The sequence below is a fragment of the Actinia tenebrosa genome, unplaced genomic scaffold (genome assembly GCF_029948245.1).
Source record: "Actinia tenebrosa isolate PJP-AT-01 unplaced genomic scaffold, QUT_ActTen_1.0 PGA_scaffold0__85_contigs__length_37466705, whole genome shotgun sequence".
NCBI classification, from domain to species: Eukaryota; Metazoa; Cnidaria; class Anthozoa; order Actiniaria; family Actiniidae; genus Actinia; species Actinia tenebrosa.
In genome coordinates this window covers 7,965,416-7,986,336 of record NW_028292569.1, presented here as the reverse complement: position 1 = coordinate 7,986,336, position 20,921 = coordinate 7,965,416, and the positions used below count along the sequence as shown (strand labels likewise).

The window sequence follows — 20,921 nt, the reverse complement described above, 5'->3', positions numbered from 1 at the left end:
TCAAAGATGGCTGCATCCCGGTCGACAGACGGAAATGAGCTGCAAAACATGGCTTTTGTGCAAGTTTCTAACCTAATGGACAACGATTACTCAAGGTGGATGGAAAATTTACCAAATGAGAAACAGCTCTGCCTAGTGAATGATTTAGTAATTCCAGGATCTCACGATTCAGGGGCATTTTTCTTGGACAAGTCGCTCGAGGTAGGTCCAGACGAGCCCCAAACGATCCAGAACCTCGTCACAGTATTTGGAAGACCGGCTAAATCTGTTATCTGCAGCTGGTCTATAACACAAACTTTGAATATATACGAACAGTTAATGAATGGGGTTCGGTATTTAGACCTAAGAGTTGCTTTTAGACCACAAGACAATGAATTAAGAATTGTCCATGGTCTCTATGGATGCTCGGTGTTTGAAGTCTTGGAAGACATCAAGAGATTCGTCAGCGAACGCCCTAAAGAAATTGTCTTCATTGATTTTAACCATTTTTACAATATGGATAGCGAGGCTCATCAAAGGCTAGCAGATACCCTTCTTGGGATGTTTGCTGAGATTTTGCGAGCACCTGGCGATGACAATATGAATTTCACTTTACAAGATATGTGGGGAAATGAAGAAAAAGTTCTCATTTTCTACCACAATTCTGATGTAACTGCTTGCTATCCATGTTTCTGGCCTTCAAGTTTCCTTAATTCTCCGTGGGCTAACGTCTCTGACAAGAAAGAGTTGTTGAAATTTTTGAATGAAAAATGCCTCAAGTCTGAGCTTTCTGCCAGTTGTTTTCATGTAACACAGGGTGTGCTAACTCCCCAGACATCAACTGTAATCCAAAATATGTCAGGTTCCCTGAAGGAATGTCTGGCTCTCAGGTGCAATTTTCACTTCACTGGCTGGTTGAAAGCTTTGTGCGACAGTAAGATTCACAAGTTTAATATCATTATTACAGACTTTGTAGATTATGGGGAGTTTATTCCCACTGTAATAAGTATGAATTATTTTTACTAAGAGCCATGGCCTTTGGATGCTATCGCAGTATCTAGATTACTGCCTGAATATGGAACTCAACATTTCTTATTTCAGCTTTTTGCATAACAGTTTAACAAATTCATTTAGAGAATATGTTCCAACCTTCAAATTTTATCCTTACCCTGAGCAACCTCTGGGCTGATCAAAGTTAGAGCACAGTTAGCTCACAGATCTAATCAGAATTGTTTGTTAGATTTTGTGGAGGGAGGAAAACCAGGAAAAGATTGAGAAAAACCCTCAAATCGAGGGAGAGCCCTTATTTAACTCTATCCATGTAATGATACATGAAAGAATTGAATCCCAGACCTCAGAGGGTCAAGTGTATTACCATGGTGGCAACCTTGATGAGAATGAGAAAAATGGAGTAGAACCTTAATTTACAAATTTTATTGGCATTATCAAAGATGTGCATGGCATAGTATACACTATATATTGCAGATTAAAATGAAGGCATTCAATGAGTATGCTACATATAGAGTATCACCTCAGGGTGACCAGTTCCTCTGCTGATGTAGGATGAATAGCAACACAGTTGTCAAAATCCTTTTTCGTTGCTCCCATTTTTATGGCCACTGAAAAGCCTTGTAACATTTCGTCAGCTGCAAGACCAAGAATGTGCAGACCAATCACCTGATAACATCAAAACACAAGTAAAACATGTTATAAGAGAAGCCTTTAATAGCAGCAATATTCAGTCACATAGAAACTTGGCTGTTTCAAATTGTTTAAATTTGGAATGGTTTTTTATTTGCCATCAATCAAAAGTGTACATAGCCTCCTTTGCAGATGTTCTTCATGTCTGGAAAGAAGGCCAAAGTGTACATACTACATGTCATTCTCTTGAGAATAATATTGTTTGTTTGAGTTGCATCCATATTCATGTGTCTTCTGATGCACAACCGTTAAACAAAGAAATATCACTCCAAGAATGACACGGTCTGAAATGGGAAAACATTGCTACCAAACTAAAAAGATCTATTATATATCAATACATGGGTTGAGTGCTAACACTTCATCCAAGAAACAGTACAAACTAAAAGTCTATTATTGTTAAGTGCTATTTAGCACTAAATTGGGACTTAAAATAATGACCAATGAGTCTCCAGTCATGATGACAAGCCAAATTAGATTTAGCTTGATTTTAACTAGTTTGTGGCTCAACATTACTAGTCAAAATGGCTGGCAAGATGAAGATTTGACCTGACAAGTTCCAATTATGGGCAGACATTGTCTGATGTTTGGCCATTATTTTAAGCCCTGTACATAGCTACTGGTAGTACTGTTTAATGGATTAAACGTTTGTGCTGTAAACTGTTGGTAACAAGCCCTACCTTTTCCTCAGGAAGAAGACAAATCAGCTTCATGTAGGTCTTGTGTTTCTTTTCACACATAGCATAGTACATGTTTACAAATGCTGAAGTGTAAATTTTAAGGTTTTCTTTTCCGTACTTTGCTGTAGCCTCTTCTGCAATGCAATGGAAAAACAAACTATGATAGCCTATTTGCATTAATTACACCACTATATACTACCACTACCAGAATCCTTTGCAAACTTTATTTTTTAAGTTTATTAATGTGAATTTTCTTACTACATAATACACTACATTATCACAAGGCATAATTGGTCATCCAGGAGGCAAATAATGAAGCTTCGTTACAATAGCCTCGATTGACAATTACGGTTCAACACAAGACAATTTGACAAGAGTTAAATTTTAAAAATGGACAGTTCCACAACTGAGGGAATTTCTCAAATATGTTGGAGTTGGCAATTCACCATCTTTTTGTTTTGTCCTCTGAGTGACTTATAATGCCTTGCAATTGAAGATGGGCATTAAATTGTCAAAGTAGTCCATCACTTACCTTCTGTCATGCCCACAGTTCCAATTGGAGGGTGACTGAACACCACAGTTGGAATATTAGTGTAGTCAAGCTTGTAGTCTGTCTTGCCATCGAATAACCTGTGAGCTAGTTTACGCCCTGCTGCTATGGCAACTGCATAAGAAAAGAAAACTTCAATTAGGCACTATGTTATGGCTACCCTGCTTGTGGAGTCTCCTTTATTTCTCATCTGTGGAGAAGGTAAAAGGAAGATTCGGCTCGAAGGGTATGTTATGGTGTGATCAGGAAAAAAATAATGGTTGTTCAAGGGAACGACAATGTCAATAAATTTAAGATATTGTATCATAACAAACATGTCAATAAATATTAAATATCAGATATATTTAAGTCACAAATTAAATATATAAATAAAATTTAGTATAAAATGTCAATAATCACCAACTAGAAATGTACAAATAACAATAAAATTAATATAACAATAATCAAGCAATCTTGGATTTGATTTATTTTATTATTGAAAAAAGTCTGTTTCTTACCAGGTGTGAGGAGAGCCTTGCCACATACATCACCAAGGGCATGAACAGTTGGTCTGGTGGTGTTCTGAAACTAAAAAAGTGAAGAATGATCTCAACCACTACAAATTTGTTCTCAAAAATTATAGTTTAATTAAAACCAGGTTTTTCATCATTCATGTGCCAGAGGTTTTTATTTCTAAACAAACTAATCAAAGAATTAATGAAATATTAACCTTTGAAAAATAAGAGAAATTTTAAGGAATTTGATCTTACCTCATCGACAACAATATGGCCTTTCTTGTCAACTTCTATTCCCTAAAAAAAAAGAAATCCAAGTTCAGTTATTGAAAGTTATCGATTTCCTGGCATTAATACATTGGGAACGTTTTATTTCCCAGCAAGAGAGATGAAATCAACGAACCTACATGGTTATATGTTAAGTACACGTTTATTCACATTTATAAGCTGTAATTGAACAATGTCAAGTTAAGCCAGTCAAGATTCAACTAACAAACTCCCACAAGACAGATCAATAGATCCCTAGAAGCACAGGAGAGAGCAAACAAGCTAATTTATTCATGTAATGGTGGTTATGCATTAGAATTGTAAATGCCATAAAAAGTTTCTTCTATAACTGCAATTTTTGGAGGCTCAAAAAGGGCTTACTACGGTTTTTTGATATTCTTCAAACTCCTACATCTTAACAGCTTGTTTTGAAAGTGGATTTTCACTGCCACCATATATCAAGAATATAAAAGGTAGCAACTGATCATTTTTGATTGACAGCAGTGAAAAGTTTAAATTTCAGTGTGCAGCTCACGACTACCAATTTCACAGAAGTATGGAAAACTGCAGTAATGTTATGCCTAAGAGCAAATGGCTAATAGAAAGTGGTTGAAATAAAGAGCTTATACCACTTACCACTTTTTCTAGCCCTAAATCTGTAGTGCTTGGGTTTCGACCTACAGCCCATAACAAACAGTCATATCCTGAAAGATCCTCTTTGCTCTTTTTAATGTTGTTTGTAGCATGGATGGTTAGCAGACCAGTAGAACTATCTTTGGTTATCTCATTTAACTGGGGAATTAATAGAGATTATTTAAACAAATTATAAAGTTAATAAAAAAACTGTAAAATCTGGTGCAGCCTCAAGCTCAATGGCCATTAGATTGGCAATAAAGCCAGGTTTGCAGTATGACAACAACAGCAACAACAACAACAGCAGCAACAGCATTACCAGCAGCATCAACAACAACATCAGCAGCAACATCAGCAGCAGAAGCAACAAAAACAGCAGATATGAATATAACATACCAAGTTCTAGGTGGATTACTACTTACCCCCATGTTTGTCTGTAGATCTATGCCAGAAGCAACAATCTCTTCTGTGAGTTTGTCACTCAACATGCTGTCAAAATTTCTGAGTACCTAGTAAAAACATTGGATATAAACAAGGAATGCAAAGACATTGATGCATTGATAAAAAGAGTTTTCATTATCATAATGTTGTTCATACCTTGCTGTACCTGATGAAGAGAGACACCTTAGAGCCTAAAGCATTCAGTATACCAGCTAGTTCTACAGCAATGTAACCAGCACCTACGACTGCAACTTTCCTGTAACGAAAAAAAATGGTTTAATCAAACGAAAGTATATTTTGGAAGACTTGGTAAAATAACCCATTGGCTTTCTTTCTCACGCAGCCACTATGCTTATTCTTGTGAGAATAAAAAACCTTTGTTTAGTTGGTTTATTCTCAAGTGCTTAAATGTAAAGCTGAGCATAAGAAAATCTATTGTTGCAGTATAGAAAAAAAAGCACTTTTTTATATTTACTGCATATGCAAAATAAATGTTAACTATGGATTTATGGGAACAAGGTTCAGAAAAGTCTCTTGGAAGTAAGATCCACTTTGTGGTCTAAATAACAAAGACCAAGGAAGGGTTCAGATTTCTTTGATTATGCTACTACAGGTATAGTCTAGTAGCCCAACTGGATGAGATCAGTTTAATCCATATATAACCCATTTTCCCCATGCTATATGAAATATTAATGCACAACATATAGTTCCAGAAATAAACCTCCCCCCCCCCCCCCCCCCAACAGAGGAATTTGGAATTTCCAAGGAGTGGGGGAGGGGGATCAGAGAAAGAAATTTTTTTGCAGAGTTAGCATGGGAGAAAATTGGAATTTCTGGGGGTAGGTGGGCTGGTCTTAAAGAGGTTCCTTCATGGAGGGGGGTGGGAGGGGTGGAGAATGGATAATTTTTGGAACTACACAATCCAGCACATTCCATACTTAGGCAGCTCATCAAGTTCAAAAAATCCATCACTTGTTATTCCATATTCAGCACCTTGAAGAAAATTAAAACATTGTACTTTAATTGTTGGCTGTTAATCCCACATAATCACAAGTGTAGATATCCCTTGAATACCTCTTGAAAATTTCAAATGTTATTTATATCCTGAATAAACAACCTTCAGTTGATCAAAGTTAGGTAAAGTAATCGAATTGCTATTTAGATAACTATATTTTATGCACCATTGGAAAATACACCTAGCTTGCAATGTCTGATGGGAAGTAAAAGTGCAATAACATTAAAGATACGACAGCTAATCTTATTCTGATTGGCTGTGTATTTTCAATGTTATGGGATGATATATATAGATAACATACCTGGTACTTTGGGGACTGATGGGTGCCCACCAACGGCGATAAGAACATGTTTACCAGAATACACCTCATCGCCAATCTGAATAGTACCATCAGCATTGAATGAAGCATGGCCTCTGACGTAATCAACCTTCGCCTATATATAAAATAAGTTTACAGAATCAGAATAGGTAACATGATTTAGAGTTACCAGATTTATAACTGCTTATAATTATTACAGAGTTATTATCAAATAAATATTAATGAACAGTGACATAATCTATACCAGCAATAGCTATAAAAATGCATACCCCAAGTCCACATACAAATGTCTGTAAATTTGTCAATTTTCAACTAAAGTTTTTTTGGCCTATATAACACCTGACATAATGAATATTCGTGTCATAGGGCTACTAATTAAAGTAAAGGTACTCTTTCTAGTGCTGACGATATTTAGTGAATGACGATTTCTAGTGAATAATGTCAGATTACTAGTGAATGACGATTTCTAGTGTTGGTAAAGACCCCTTGCAGCACTTTGGAATGCAGCTCAATCTGAGGGACAAAACAATAGGTTCCAATTCTCAGGAGATTGGAATTCTTTTGTTTTGTCCCCCAGATGTTTTGACATCACATGCAAAGGGTCTATTGCACATGCATAATAGATAAGATTAAAATAAATATATGTGCACCTTATCAAGATTGTTTTCATAAATCCCATTCAGTTTCTTCACATAAGCATCTCTTTTATCCTTTACTTGCCTACAAAATATTTGATGAATTAATAACTCTATAGAACCAGTTTTTGTCAATAATTATAGTTCTAAACTCTATAAATGCCTGATAAACAATTAGGTACCCACGTCACACAGCCACTCATGGCATGAGAATTAAAATGTGCTTGGCCATATGATATTTATAAAATAACTGTAATGAATCTTGCGTTCTGATTGGTTGGGAGCGTGTGCTTTATGAGAGCACACAGCACGCTTTTGTCAGTTGCATAATTCCTATCCAGAATAACAGTTATAATTTGTATTTTATGAAAGAAATAAAAAAACTCGCTTGCTATGCTGCGCCGTGCAGTTATAAAGCACTTGGGGATTGGCAGAACACCCGAGAAGTGTTGAGAAGCACTCTGCTACGCAACTGCTGCCAACCCCCTCCTGCTTTATAACTGCACACCAGCATGCGCACGTGTTTTCTATTTTTTCAATAATGCATGGCTGATTTAGTTTTAGATCAAGGCATAGCAGCATATTGACACAAAAATAAAACAGCTAATAAGAAGCAAATGTTGTTCTATGGTAGAAATTTATGCTATAGCTACACTTCAACACTGTTTGTCCTATATATTAATTGGGATCTAGAAACTCTCTAGAAACACCAATAAAAATGTTATTTCCTCATATAATTCCCTTACTTCCAAGCAAAACTGTTATAATTGACATCAAAGCCATAATCTTTCAAGTCAGGAAGCTGCTCTGCATGCATTGCAGTCAAGAACATTATCTGTATGAGTTAAATAGACAAAAACAAAACAAACAGAATAAACACAAAATTGATTTAACATTATAAACACAGGTTTTAGCTCTCTTTGCATGCAACACTGTATTTTTGGGATCCATGTGGATCATATCCTGGTATGAACTTACAGAAGGTCTTCTGGCTTGTTGACTTACCTGTCATTCTAACCGTGTATGCTTAATGAAATCCCATGAAGACTCTAGGAGACCCTACTAGTCTGCGATAGCCAGAAATGTGGTGAACTGGTTCATAATGCATGTGTATGCTCAAATTTAATTTTTAGCTAGCGCAGGTGATTCCTTGATCAAGGTTTTTTACTTTACTCCTGAAAAATGCTGTTTTTTTGCTTTACAGCTGCACTGCCATTTTTTCAACTCTCTATGCAATCATAATCCTTTATTGCAAGGGAGCTAGCAAGTTAAGGTTTTTCTATCTATTTTTGCAAAAAGAAATATTGTTACCAATCACAGCTTTTGAGATTTAGAGTTTCCCAGTGCCTCTGGCACTTTGTAGAAGCATGCACAGTTTAAATGACAGGGCTCTGGGGGTTGAGAGTGAACAGATCAAGGTCTTCTGGTTGGTCAAGAAAAAGGTGAAGGATATATAAAACCCTTCTCAAAGTTATCTTGAATGTGAGGTTTACACGGAAATACAAAAGAAATGCCACAAATTCCATCTAGAAAGAGTGTGATTCCTTTTCAATTTTTATGTTAGCCTTGCATCCACAATAAATCAGAGAAGGGTCCATTGGGGTAGTCTCCCTCGCATCCGTTTTTAGTGTCGGTCGTCCTTACATGACGACCGACACTAAAAACGGATGCGAGGGAGACTACCATTGGGGTGAATAGAAATCAGTAATGGGGATACCCAAGGAATCCCAATTCTAGAGAATTGCAGATACAAAATTTGTTTACCTAAATAATGTAGCACCAAAAGGTTAACATATTTTCATCAATTGATTTATGAAATTTTATACTGTTAATATTAATGACAAGCATACCTTTTTAGGGACACATCCAACATTGACCTATGTAGATAAAATGAGAATTTACAGTTAGGTTGAAAAGGTCCTAATAAACGGACGAAACTAGTCCCTAAACTGCAATTGTGTTGTTGTTAGTGCGTGGGGGAGTATAAAAATCACCAGAGGGTGTAGTGTATAGATATGAAGATCAGCAAGTCCTTCAATGTCTCAACTGAAAAGTTATTTTGAATTAGTATTATTGCATTGATACATACAATTTTATATAGCCTGAGGTTTATAAAAAAAAATCTAATAATAATTTTTTTAAATTGCATAATAATATACTAGCGAACCCCAAAAACAAACATTAGTCATATGACTATTTTTTCTTCTCAGGAAACAGAGGTAGAGAGGCTCTCCCCCTCCCTCCCCTCCCACCTCATATTTTGTTTACTACATCTCAGATTCCAATCTGCTTGCGTAACAAGTGGGCAAAGGATAAAGATGTATTAATTTTAATGCAAATAATCAAGAAGCACTGGTGCACAACATATTCTGATAGCTGAGATCAAAGCAGTTTTATTAAACTTTCACTCATTAATCCTTTGACTCGGAAATACTTTATGGAAAAAGTGAGCAACTACAACGAAAAAAACCTGAATTTTTACAGCCAAATAAGTTCAATGTGCATGGTACAGTAGTTGATGCTAGCACACTATGAGGGCTGCAGTATATAGCTGCTGCTTGCATGAGCATGATTTGATTCACTCTTACAATCAAAATTTCTTAGTCACCTCTCTTCGCTGTCTTTTTGAAATTATTGAAATCCCCTTAGTATAGCGATTGCATATTATAACAGCGCTCCAAAAAACAGTAAATAACTACAAGCTAAGAATCATAATCTTTATTTGCTCAGCTAAACTTAACCATTTACTATAAAATATTTTGAAACTCGTACTGTAAACTCCCTCTCTACACCTCCCTCGGGACTCCATATTCAAACGTGTCAGAAACATTGCATATCTTTGCCCTATCAAAATTATCAACGATTGATCATACTCCACGAGCCTTGAGTAAGCCTATATCTCTCTTACGTAAAGCATGAATACATGAACAAACTTATGAATACATGAACAAACTTACACAAGTTCCCCCAAGGGGTCCATGTTCGACAACAGCACTTCGAATGCCAAACTCAGCAGCTCTTCGTGCACTTGCTATTCCTCCTGACCCACCGCCTATAACCAGGTAATCATAAGCACGGACTGCACTAGACATCATTAAACGAACTGAAAAACGCATTCGTCCGTGTTATATGCCGTATTTACTCTACTCCTTCCCTTCTACTCCAGTAAGATTCTCAGGTCAAATTTGGGTCGAACGTTATGCACAGGAAGCCCAAGCAAGGTAACCTTTGTGGTTGTATAAATTGCAAGAATATTTTTTTGTAGTTAGCTTACTTATTTTTCCATTTAAATTTTTATTGCTATTCTTTTTCTCTCTGTACGCGATTTGGAGCTACTCCCATGAGTTTTAACCTTTATACTTCTGGTCTTTGCTTGGGCTTCCTGTGATAATATTGTCGAGGAGATCTGAGGCAAACGTTCACTGGGAGAGGATAAAGCGGTTACAAATCTGCAAACTGTTTTCATGGAAAGAAAATCCTATTCTCAAAAATCAAGGCATTTACGACAAGGTGGAAACAATGGTTTATAATAGACGCAGTTTTATTGATTTAGGTGTGGTGAGTAACAATAAGCTCCCCCCTATCAACCCACCCCACCCTGAATTGCAATGGATGGACGCATCAGAATAAGATACACGAGATGTATTGGATGGACGCATCAGAAAAATTCGTTAAAAATTATCATAGACCATAGTGGACGCATAGGAATAAGGAATTAAAGGGCGTGAGATGGCTTGGATTGAGATTTACCCCAGATGGCTTGGATAAAGGCATGACAAGAAAAATGTACCCAAGATGGCTTGGAAGGATACAAAGTTCTGTTGTAATCAGTGATGGATACTGGGTGATGGATACTGGGTGACAGAGAGAAGTTGAGCTCCCCTTCAATTTTGTACTCCCACAATCTCGTGTATAAGCTTGTATAGGGCGTTTTCACTCAAGCCATATTAGTGTATTAAACAATAGAAACTTTCTGCACAGTTTTTGCACAGTTAAGTTAGCAGTCGCTGGTAGAACTTGGCTGTCCAATGTCTCACTAATGTTTCTCAGTTAACATTTGGTACAACTCCTACAAAAAAGCGAAAAACGTTTATATGAGCTCAAAATTCTCGAGCAAAGGGTCTCCAAACTGGCAAGCGCAAGCCATCGCAAAATAAATACAGCGTAGTGATGTATATCAGCGTGCGCTTGAAGGTTTCCCTTTTCTGGGGAAGGTTTCTGCTTTCTCGGTGTGTGTCTGTGTTGTAGTGGCATATGGAAAGGGTCTGAAAGGGCCTGGCATGGGAGAGAGGAGGGAACCTGGGTCTTTGAACCGACTTTGACATTTTGACATCGACAGAACTAGAACCTGAAATATCTGTTCTAAAAACCGCTCATGAATGAACTACAGGGGCGGCGGAACCGGGGGGTACGGGGCATGTGCCCTCCCCCCCCCGAAATGTTTTGGGGGGCCTGGACTATCACAACAAATTGGTTCACATGAAATATAAATGCATAGATTCGATTTTTATTACTGTTATTAAGTTATTGTTGTGTTTTTTTGCAAGTGCCCCCCCAAAGATTTTCAGCTTCCGCCGCCCCTGAACTACCACGTATTGTTCGTAGCTTATAGGATTTGCACCATTTGAATATGTATATATATCAGTATTGCTGGCTTTTTTGTGTGTGTTTTTTTTATCATTAGTATTCAGTATTTGTAAAATGTTTATGTTGGAGGAACTTTATTCGGGACTTTTGTCTTGTTCAATATTTCCCTCAACCAGTTTTTTCATTTGTGCGTATTTACCCATAACTAGTTGCAATTGTAAAAAGTGGAAAAAAATGAAATAAAATAAACTAAGAGGAGAGTGAGAGGAAGGAAGGCTGGGAAATAGTTTAGTTGCTTGGAACGCAATTTTCTGTAGATAAAGTAGGTTTTACCTTTGAAAGCTGAAACTCAGCGCTGGTCAGTTTCGATAAGATGGAGAAGTGATCGCATTTGGGAATGTCAAAGTATTTGCATTCCATGCCATGGGACTTTAGAATCTGAACAAAAGAAATTTTGACCCTTGTGAGATAAAGTAGATAATTAGTAGGACTATTCTCACTGAATAAATTATGACCAAGCAGTATAAATTAAGTCAACACACATGACTCATTGCATAACGTCGTTTGGACCTTCGAAGTACGAATTTTTCCCCACTCACCCACCCCTAAGTCTGGTGGCGGTGGTGTTCTCGTTTTCCCTATTCTTGCTGTTTGCCTCATCATCGTCGCGGATCTCGCCCCATAACTTAATCATACTGCGACGTGATAATGGCTTCAGTGAGGATATATTACTAACTATTGAGTATTTAGAGTACAAAACACAGGGAGTGCGTACCATACATACGTAAAAAAGTCACTAGATAGCATACCAATGAAACAATTGCCTTATTTCACTATGACGTCACATCAAAACAATCTATTGTTTTAACGCAAAGGATCATGGTCGTCGGAGGGGGTCAAATCAACGCAAATCCACCGAAAATTGTTCTAAAAACCGTATCAATCCACGCCGAAGAGAAGTAGAATAGCCAGCAAACGCTCAAAATATTTTTTAGTACATATTAATACATATTATATCTGAAAACCAGGCCATTTTAGATCAAACTGTTTCGCTAGGAGCAAATTTTGTTGAATTTTCTATTGGATTTGGCGATTCTATCCCCACATAAACAAGCAGTGACGTCATAGTGAAATAGGGCAATTGAAAACGAAAGAAATACTTGTGTTTAGTGCGATTTAGTTGTTGTGCTATTTCACGGATATATGGTTTGCACTCTACTAAGAGAATTCCAAACTTGTTTTCTTGCCTCAAGCATGCTTTTGGATTGGTTATGCAAAGAGGGTGACTCGTATTCGCCCACAGGAAGAATCACAGGGCATCTAAGGGACGGTCGAACCAGCTTTAACTGAAGAGCAGGACTGTTTCTTTTAGCAGATTCCCTGAACAACAATCAAATCGCTAATGTCAGTTGGTAACGCGAGAGGCAGAAGAGTTAGATTTTGCACAGGCTAACACTGAAGCTAAATTAAAAATTTGATTCTATCAATAAAAACGGAGTCTCATCTTGTGCCACACGCATTGTCGCTTTTGACATTTCCATACACCTGCCTCCTTAGTAGATACTGCAGCCGTATCGTATCATACTTTATCCGTGTGATTGGATGAGATACTGGAAGACAATGGAAGCCATTTTAATGTTACGGAATGTCGTGCCGTGTAAGTGCTGTAAGTTAGTTCATGTCTTCAGTCATTCCGTTGTCACCATTCCCGAAGATTTACCTCTTTCTGATTCTGAAATTTCAGTTCTTAGCAAGGGTTTGAACTTCGTTCCTCTTGCTAAGAAATCTGATGAATTTCAGGTCAAGAAAGACTCTGAATCTTTTTTTCGCCGTACTCGCCTTAAAGCTTTTTTCTCCGACTCTTCTAACTCTAACTGTGAACGTGATGTCTTTGAGCGCCTTTGTCCTCGTAAGTCTAACTGGGTCCCTCCCGAGGGACAATTTTCTTCTCTTGATCTTTTTGTCAATAAGTGTCGCCGTGATATTTCTAATGTCAATCTTAACCGTAAACTCAGTTACTCTAATCTTTCTAAGGACGAGTGGTTGGCTTTACGTCAATTACGTAATCGTTCTGACATTGTTATTAAGCCCGCTGACAAAGGCGGTGCAGTAGTTGTCTGGCGTTCTGACCTGTATAAACAGGAGGCTTTACGTCAACTCTCTGATACTAATTTTCATCGTGAAGTGGATAAGGATCTTACCCCTGACAATCAAAAATTAGTTAAAGACACTGTTAACTCTTTCATTTCTGATGGCTCTTTACCCTCCACTGCTAAAAACCTTTTTGTTATTACTCCTCGTACTTCTCACGTCTATTTTCTTCCTAAGATTCACAAAGCTAACAACCCTGGCCGTCCTATTGTTTCTGCTTGTAGTTGTCCTACCGAACTCATCTCTAGCTATCTAGATTCTCTCATGCTGCCTATTGTTCAGTCTTTACCTACTTATATTAAGGATACTAATCACGCTCTTAGTATTTTTAATGATTTTCGCTTTCCTGATAACTCTTCTAAGCTTTTGTTTACTATGGATGTCAAATCTTTGTATACTGTTATTCCTAATGATGAGGGCCTTCGTGCTCTTCAGCATTTTTTCGATCTTCGTCCTGTCCTCGAGCCCAGCACTCCCACTTTGTTACGCTTAGCTGAACTTGTTCTTACTCTTAATTGTTTTTCTTTCGGTGATCGGTATTATCGGCAGATAAACGGTGTTGCTATGGGTACTAAGATGGGCCCTAGTTATGCCAATTTGTTTGTTGGTTATATCGAAAACCTTGTTTTTCAACAATATACTGGACCTAAACCTGAGTTTTTTGGACGGTATATTGATGATTGTATTGGTGCTACTTCTTGTTCGCGTAATGACTTAGATTCTTTCATCTCTTTTGTTAACTCTTTTCACCCTGCCTTAGACTTTACGTGGGAGGTTAGTGAAACATCAGTCACTTTCCTTGACATCTTGCTTAGTGTTAATGACGACCGTCTTAGCACTAGTGTCCATTACAAACCTACTGACTCTCATTCTTATTTACTCTACTCGTCTTCTCATCCTAAGCACACTCTTAACGCTATTCCGTTCTCGCAATTTCTTCGTCTTCGTCGTTTGTGTAGTGATGATCTTGATTTTTCTGTTAAATGTTCTGAGATGCGTTCCTTCTTCCTTAAGCGTAATTATCCTGCTCATGTTATTGATCGCGCCATTCGTAAAGTTTCTACTATTGATCGTACCACCGCTCTCACTCCTCACACTCGTCCCTCTAATGACCGCATTCCTTTCACTCTTACGTATCATCCTATTAACATTTCCATTAAACCCATTGTTAACCGCAACTTTTCTCTGCTTGACTCTGATACTCGCACTTCTGCTATTTTCAACAACCGCCCTCTCTTTTCCTATAAACGTGATCGTAATCTCCGTTCTTTCTTGGTCAAGGGAGTTCTTCCCTCTAACAAAGAACCTGGTACTTTTCGCTGTTCTCGTAAACGTTGTTATACTTGTCCTCACATAGTCTCTCACACTTCTGTTGTCGGTCCTAAATCAACTGTTAAAATCACTGACCATTTTGTTTGTACCACTTCTAATGTTGTATATTGTATTAAATGTACCCGCTGTAATCTTTTGTATGTGGGCGAGACTGGCCGCCGTCTTGGTGATCGCATTTGCAATCATCTTTATGATATTCGCAATAACGATCCCACCAAACCAGTTTCCCGCCATTTTAATCTAGCTAACCATTCTCTTTCTGACTTCATTGTTTTCGGTCTCTCTTTGCTTAACGGCAACAATGATTGTCGCAAGACCAAAGAAATGCGGCTTATTCACCTATTGGGCACTCTTAGTCCCAACGGGATTAATGAACGCTTTATTTTCAACTAACCTTTTCTTTTGTCTTTTGATTGTTTGTTTTTGTTTCCTTGCCTACCTTGCTCTCATTGGTTTCTTTTGTCTTATTCTATCATATATACCCTCCTTTCTACCACTTCTTTCTCTTTTACTCCGACGAAGGACTAGCGTCCGAAACGTCAGTAAGTTTTTTCATCTTTTCACGGTGTATAATTTACCTTTTCATCATTACTGTTAAGTTAGTTCCGTATTTTTCCCACTCATACGATAACCATTCTTATGATCTTCTTATGGGAAGCCATTTCAATTTTACGACAGGTCGCACCGTGTACGTGCTGAAAGTCAGTACCGTATGTTGGATCCCGTATGTTTCCCGCTCATACGATAACCATTTTTATGGGAAGCCGTTTCAATGCTACGGCATGCCGTATCGTGTACGGACTGTAACTCAGTGTCGTATATGTTTCCCACAGAAACGAAAACCTTTCTACTCATTTACTCACTCGTTCATCTTTACTGCTGTATTGATAGTCGTCTTTAGTAAAGGCAGTAGGTCATAAACTCCAGAAACAAGACACATTCCTGAAAAAAAGACAAGAAGGAATCACCAACACATTAACGAGATAAGTACGTGGCCAGTTTGAATTGGCACGAGCAAAGGCATTCATTGGATTACGGATTCCAAGGGTCTGGATTCCGGATTCCAAGGGTCTGGATTACGGATTCCAAGGGTCTGGATTCCGGATTCCAAGGGTCTGGATTCCGGATTCCAAGGGTCTGGATTCCGGATTCCAAAACTTTTGTATTGCGGATTCCGGATTCCAAAGCCTAAAATTTCGTGGATTCCGGATTCCGGATTCCGGATTCCCTCACATGGGGCGATGCACGGAGATACGGATTTTATCTTTGTGTGTTGATTGATATCTTACGAGTGAGCGCAGCGAATATATGATATATAATTATCGACGAAATACAATTTTTTGAATTTTTATTATTTAATGTGATTTCTAAGGAATCTTACCCATAGTGTTATTTTCACACGTGAAGATATCATGTAATATCTTCACATATGAAAATAAATATCCCTTTTTAGTAGTGAGAGAAAATAGATATTTCATCTTTCTACTATAGTCACTGATCATCAATTCGGCTCTGTCCTTATAATCTTTACCTTTGATCCTTTTAGGCAGATCAGCATCTTCCCAAGATTCTTGTATCATCATCATGGCCGACAGGTGAGCTCCGGCTGAGTGCCCGCACAAATATAAACTACAACATTAATTAATAACAGATTCCTTAAGGCACAGACACACGGTGCAACATTGCGCGCAAAATTGCAGGTAATGTTGCTGAAGTAGGATAGTTTTCTACTTCAGCATTGTGCGTGCAACAAATTGCGTCGTGTGACATGGCTCGCAACATCAATTGCATGCAACATTGCGAGCAATGTTGCACTGTGTGTCCGTAGCTTTAGGCTCAGGTCAAACGTCGAACTTCAGATAAGCCGAACCTAATTGGAAACTAGGCGGTCTTTTCTGATGTCATTAGGTTCGGCTCATGTATAGTTCGACGTTTGACAATAAGAACGATAGAACAGAATCAAATTACAAACTACGACATTGATAAATAACAAATTCGTTAGAACAGTAAAATAAGGCATTGTTGCGTGCGTACAAAAGCGCAACAATCTTCTTGACGTTTTTGCACTTGCTTGACACCCTGGAACGACCTCTGGGCTGATCAAAGTCAAGGCATGGCTAAGTCACCAATTTAATTGGAATTTAGCTCGTTAGGTTTTGCAGAGATAGGAAAACATAAGAACTCGCGAGAAAAAATCTTGAATCAAGGGAGAGACGTTACAAACTCATTCACATGTGATGCCGAGTACAGGAATCGAACCCGAGAACCCAAAGGTGAGAGGCGAGTGTATTACCGCGACCCCATCTTGAGATGTGCCAGTATTTTGGAAAAAATTCCTCGTATCAGTAGTACTTACGGTGATTCGGGGAATCGTTTTGCTACAAACTTAACGGCAGATTTGACCTGAGCAACGATTTCATCTAGCGTAGCTGAAAATAAAATCATAAAATTGCTAAGTCTAAAAGACTCCACTGGCGAAGTTTTGGCGATGATTAATTAATGCACCATGCAACTTGCACCAAGCAACCAGAACCATTAAAAAAACTAACCTTTTGGCGCTAATTGATACTCAACCATAACAGTAAATGCGGCCGCTCTCATAGCAGCAAAGATTGGCGGAGCATATTCGTCCTTACTACGAAAAGAAAAAAAAGTGAGTTTGATAACCAGAACTTTTCGTCAAGGGGGTGGACAGAAGTTGACAGGATTACACGACGTACAGCTAGCCTACGTCACATCCGGAATTTTCTTCGTAAATATCGTATTTACGAAGAAAATTTCGGATGTGACGCAGGCTACGTACAGCAAGATCCATACGGGCTGAAATAGGTTCCAGGTGCGACTTTAGAATAGAGCTGCATGAAGTTACCCTGTTCCCTCTTTCGTTAGAAATTATCTTCCAAAGAATGTTGCCTTTGCTCTCCTCTCTGTCGTTGCGTCTAGTATGTTGCTATTTTGTCAAACGCTCACTGGATCTACCCTTCGTTCTTGACATAGAGTCCCTTTGTTTCTGTTTTTTTAACAAGAAAAAAATGAGGAAAGGGAAGCCTACTCCTATCCTTTCTCCAAGATCTTGGGTGCCTACCATTAACTGTCACCATCTAACCGGAAATTAACCGGACATTCCGGTTGGAAAACGAATGGTACGTGTCATTACGATTGAGGTTATCCACTTTTCCCGCTCTTTTCAGTTCTTCCGGTAGACACGTGTACCATTCGTTGGAATTACAAGTTTCCTGCAAACGAATTTCTAGCCGGATGGATTGGTTTAAATGGTATTAAGCACCCCTTGTTACAGTTCTCCCCAGTTTCATTCCACTTGCTCGAGTTGACTTTGTCGCGCACGTCGATAAAACTGGGTCCGAGTTCGGACTTTTTTTTATTACTAGTATAATCTACTAGCCTCCTCCGCAGGCATCTCATTGGCTCTTTTTGCTTCTTGGGATTCCTTTGGCGAAGACAAAAAGACGAAGGAGGAAGGGGGCGGGGAGGGAGAAAAAGAAGAGAAGATGCCACTCCTCTCGCTTTTTCTCTCCCTCCCTCGTCCCCACTCCTCCACCTTTCTCGTCCCTAGTTCTTCTCAGCCATAAAATTTAATACAGGGATCCCAACAGAGAATATAGAATGTATGGAGTAGCCTGCGCAGGAAGCTAATACTAGTAATCTACTTGCCTGCTTTCTTGCCAGTAACCACCATGAAAAAATATAAATACTGCTGCTGTTGAGTGTGACAAAAAAATAATACCATGAAATAAATTTATAAATGAGCAAGTATTTTCAGAGATATATGATGAGGTTATAATATCTGACAATGATAATCCTTTATGACTTACAAGATAATCATTGTAATCATTTTATATTCAACGCCAGATCCAGGGTATATGATTTTAATGATGGTGGTGGCTGCATGACCAAGGAAGCTGGCCAATATATGGCTTCCTTTTAAATCTTACATTACTCTCATATTTATTCACTTTTTAGGACCCAAAAGGGGTGGCCAGCCAGCCTATCCAGCCTATTTGGATCCTCCTTTGATATATATTCTACTATGATTAATACTAAAGCTCCAATTCCAAGTTCTCTGTTGTGCAGGGTTAGCCTTGACTTTGTACAGAATATTCACGTGTTCCAGTCAAGGTCAGTTGAATTTCAAAGTGTTTGTATTGTCGAATTTGTGCAGTCTTTACTTTACAGCTGGTATTTGTGAATATTCTGACACTGATACGAGGCTAAACCTGAGTTAATAAGTCTGTAATCAAGCAACACAGCCAGTGGCATAGCCAGGGGGTCATCCTCATGCTGTAGAAACCTAAACACCTAAGTAGTCATGTGATAAGTTCACGCAGCTTACCAACAGTCCCTTTCACAGTTCCCTGTGCCATTTGAAAGGTAAGTAACAATGCCTTTCCATTGAAGGGAGAGGAACAGTGAGCTTGCAATGATAGAGACCTTTTTTAACAGCTTGGACAATTATTCACATCTCTATCATTGCAAGCTCACCTTTGTCTCACTTTATTGTAAAGGCATGATTACCATCCAAGATGGTGTAGGGAACTGTGAATTAAGGGACTTTTTTCTAAAAATGTGTTTTGGGCCCCCCAAGAATCCTGACTAGGCCCCTGACATCGGTTTATTGCAACTCATTATCATGCTGGGCCCGGTTGTACGAAGCCTGGATAGCGCTATACGATGGATAAAGAGTGTCCATAACAGCATCGACTTATCCACTGGATAAGGATTTATCCATCATATAGCGCTATCCAGGCTTCATACAACCGGGCCCTGGCCAAGGCTGAGCAACACAGAACTCTAGACTCTATGCTTTACCATTCTGCAGTGTTTCCTTTGTCCTATAAACATCAAGTGTGCATTCTTCTTTATTCCCATAACAAATGTTTAGCTCCACATCAAAGCTCTCTCTTGCTTTAGAAGTCACTGTATCGTATAAATATAGCTTAAGCTGAAGATAATGTTTTCCATTGTCAAACCATAGGTTATTCCATTATACAGTATGCTTAACAATTATTTGCTGAAGGTGAAGGGAATATCGGGGAATATTTACCGAGAAGTGAGTCTTCGAGCGGCGAGGTAAATATTCCCCGATATTCACTGAGGCTGAGGCAAATGATTGTTTTAGTGATTCTTTCAAAAAAAAAAGAAAAATAAGAAGATAAAAGACACATTTTTTGTGGTAACAACAACAAAGCAATTATCGCTGGAGGTGATTATCGTGTGATAGTGTGAGTTTCTCGACCAATCAGCGTGCCAGATTTTCAATAATCACCTGTGTATTTTTTCTAAACATTTATATTAAATTATTATATACTTTGAGCCCACTGATTGATATAGGTAGAAAGAGCAAGGTCCACTGGTATGTCCCTCACCCAACGACTACAGGTATATTCGTTCTCCACATCCTGAAAATTAATTAGATTATATGAATAATTAATCGATTTTTTGTTGTTTTTTCGTTGTCGTTGTTTTTTTTTTTTTTTGTTTTGTTTTGTCTATATTATGAGCATATCTCTTTTTCGTCATTATTGGATTTCTCACTATGAAAAATCCTTGGTAGAAATATCAGAGCTTTTAAAATTTTCCTTCTTATCCAGGAAGCCATGTGCTGTTTACATGACAAAAGTTATTAATGATATCATCGCGGTCATTTACATATTACACAGATTTTATGTAATATGTATTAAAAAGAGCATTACATGACCGCTTGAGAATATCTTACGATTGAGCTGCGCTCACTCGCAAGATGCCACTTCAACGTAATCGAAGATAAAATCCGTATCTCCGCGAGGCCATGTAATATCCTCTATTTATTATCTTACTTTTCAAAAAAATCCAGTTATTTTGGAAAGATGGTGGTTTGCTTATAAATAAATTGGCTAGTATAGCTCACGGTCATTTAGTGACTGGACTCCAAAGTATAAATCTTATCCAGAACAAGCTTCAACAGCTACTCTTGATAGTTTTTGGCTATAAAATGCAACAGAAGATAACACATGAGCCAGGTTTAGGCATTTTACCTCGTCCATGTCTTGTTTGCTGGTCATTTTGGAGCTTTTTTCCAGACGTCTTCAACTCAATTGATGGTTTTCACAGCCGCCATGTTGGTAGCCTCCTTTGCAGCCGCT

At 38.2% G+C, this 20,921-nt stretch overlaps 4 protein-coding genes across 4 annotated transcripts; 2 read left to right on the top strand and 2 right to left on the bottom strand.

Moving 5' to 3' along the window:
• LOC116289956 (PI-PLC X domain-containing protein 3-like) lies at positions 1-2,567 on the top strand. The gene has a single exon (XM_031696911.2). It carries the CDS (start codon positions 7-9, stop codon positions 1,003-1,005), a length of 999 nt encoding a protein of 332 aa, XP_031552771.1. The 5' UTR covers positions 1-6; the 3' UTR covers positions 1,006-2,567.
• On the bottom strand, positions 1,399-9,901 carry LOC116289952 (glutathione reductase, mitochondrial). Its single transcript, XM_031696908.1, has 14 exons — positions 9,669-9,901; positions 8,562-8,588; positions 7,458-7,546; positions 6,727-6,796; positions 6,059-6,191; positions 5,681-5,735; positions 4,899-4,998; positions 4,724-4,810; positions 4,305-4,460; positions 3,657-3,698; positions 3,405-3,474; positions 2,890-3,021; positions 2,358-2,491; positions 1,399-1,656 (listed from the first exon to the last, which is right to left on the bottom strand). The coding sequence occupies exons 1-14, from the start codon at positions 9,825-9,827 to the stop codon at positions 1,507-1,509; spliced, it is 1,404 nt and encodes a 467-aa protein (XP_031552768.1). The 5' UTR covers positions 9,828-9,901; the 3' UTR covers positions 1,399-1,506.
• Positions 9,902-10,229: 328 nt separating this feature from the next.
• LOC116289959 (kynurenine formamidase) lies at positions 10,230-18,197 on the bottom strand. Its single transcript, XM_031696915.2, has 7 exons — positions 17,331-18,197; positions 17,138-17,210; positions 16,313-16,410; positions 15,645-15,723; positions 12,546-12,678; positions 11,632-11,736; positions 10,230-10,780 (listed from the first exon to the last, which is right to left on the bottom strand). Exons 1-7 carry the CDS (start codon positions 17,380-17,382, stop codon positions 10,748-10,750), a joined length of 573 nt encoding a protein of 190 aa, XP_031552775.2. The 5' UTR covers positions 17,383-18,197; the 3' UTR covers positions 10,230-10,747.
• Positions 13,486-15,364, top strand: LOC148913378 (uncharacterized). Its single transcript, XM_089028565.1, has one exon. It carries the CDS (start codon positions 13,714-13,716, stop codon positions 15,172-15,174), a length of 1,461 nt encoding a protein of 486 aa, XP_088884691.1. The 5' UTR covers positions 13,486-13,713; the 3' UTR covers positions 15,175-15,364.
• Positions 18,198-20,921: the final 2,724 nt, after the last annotated feature.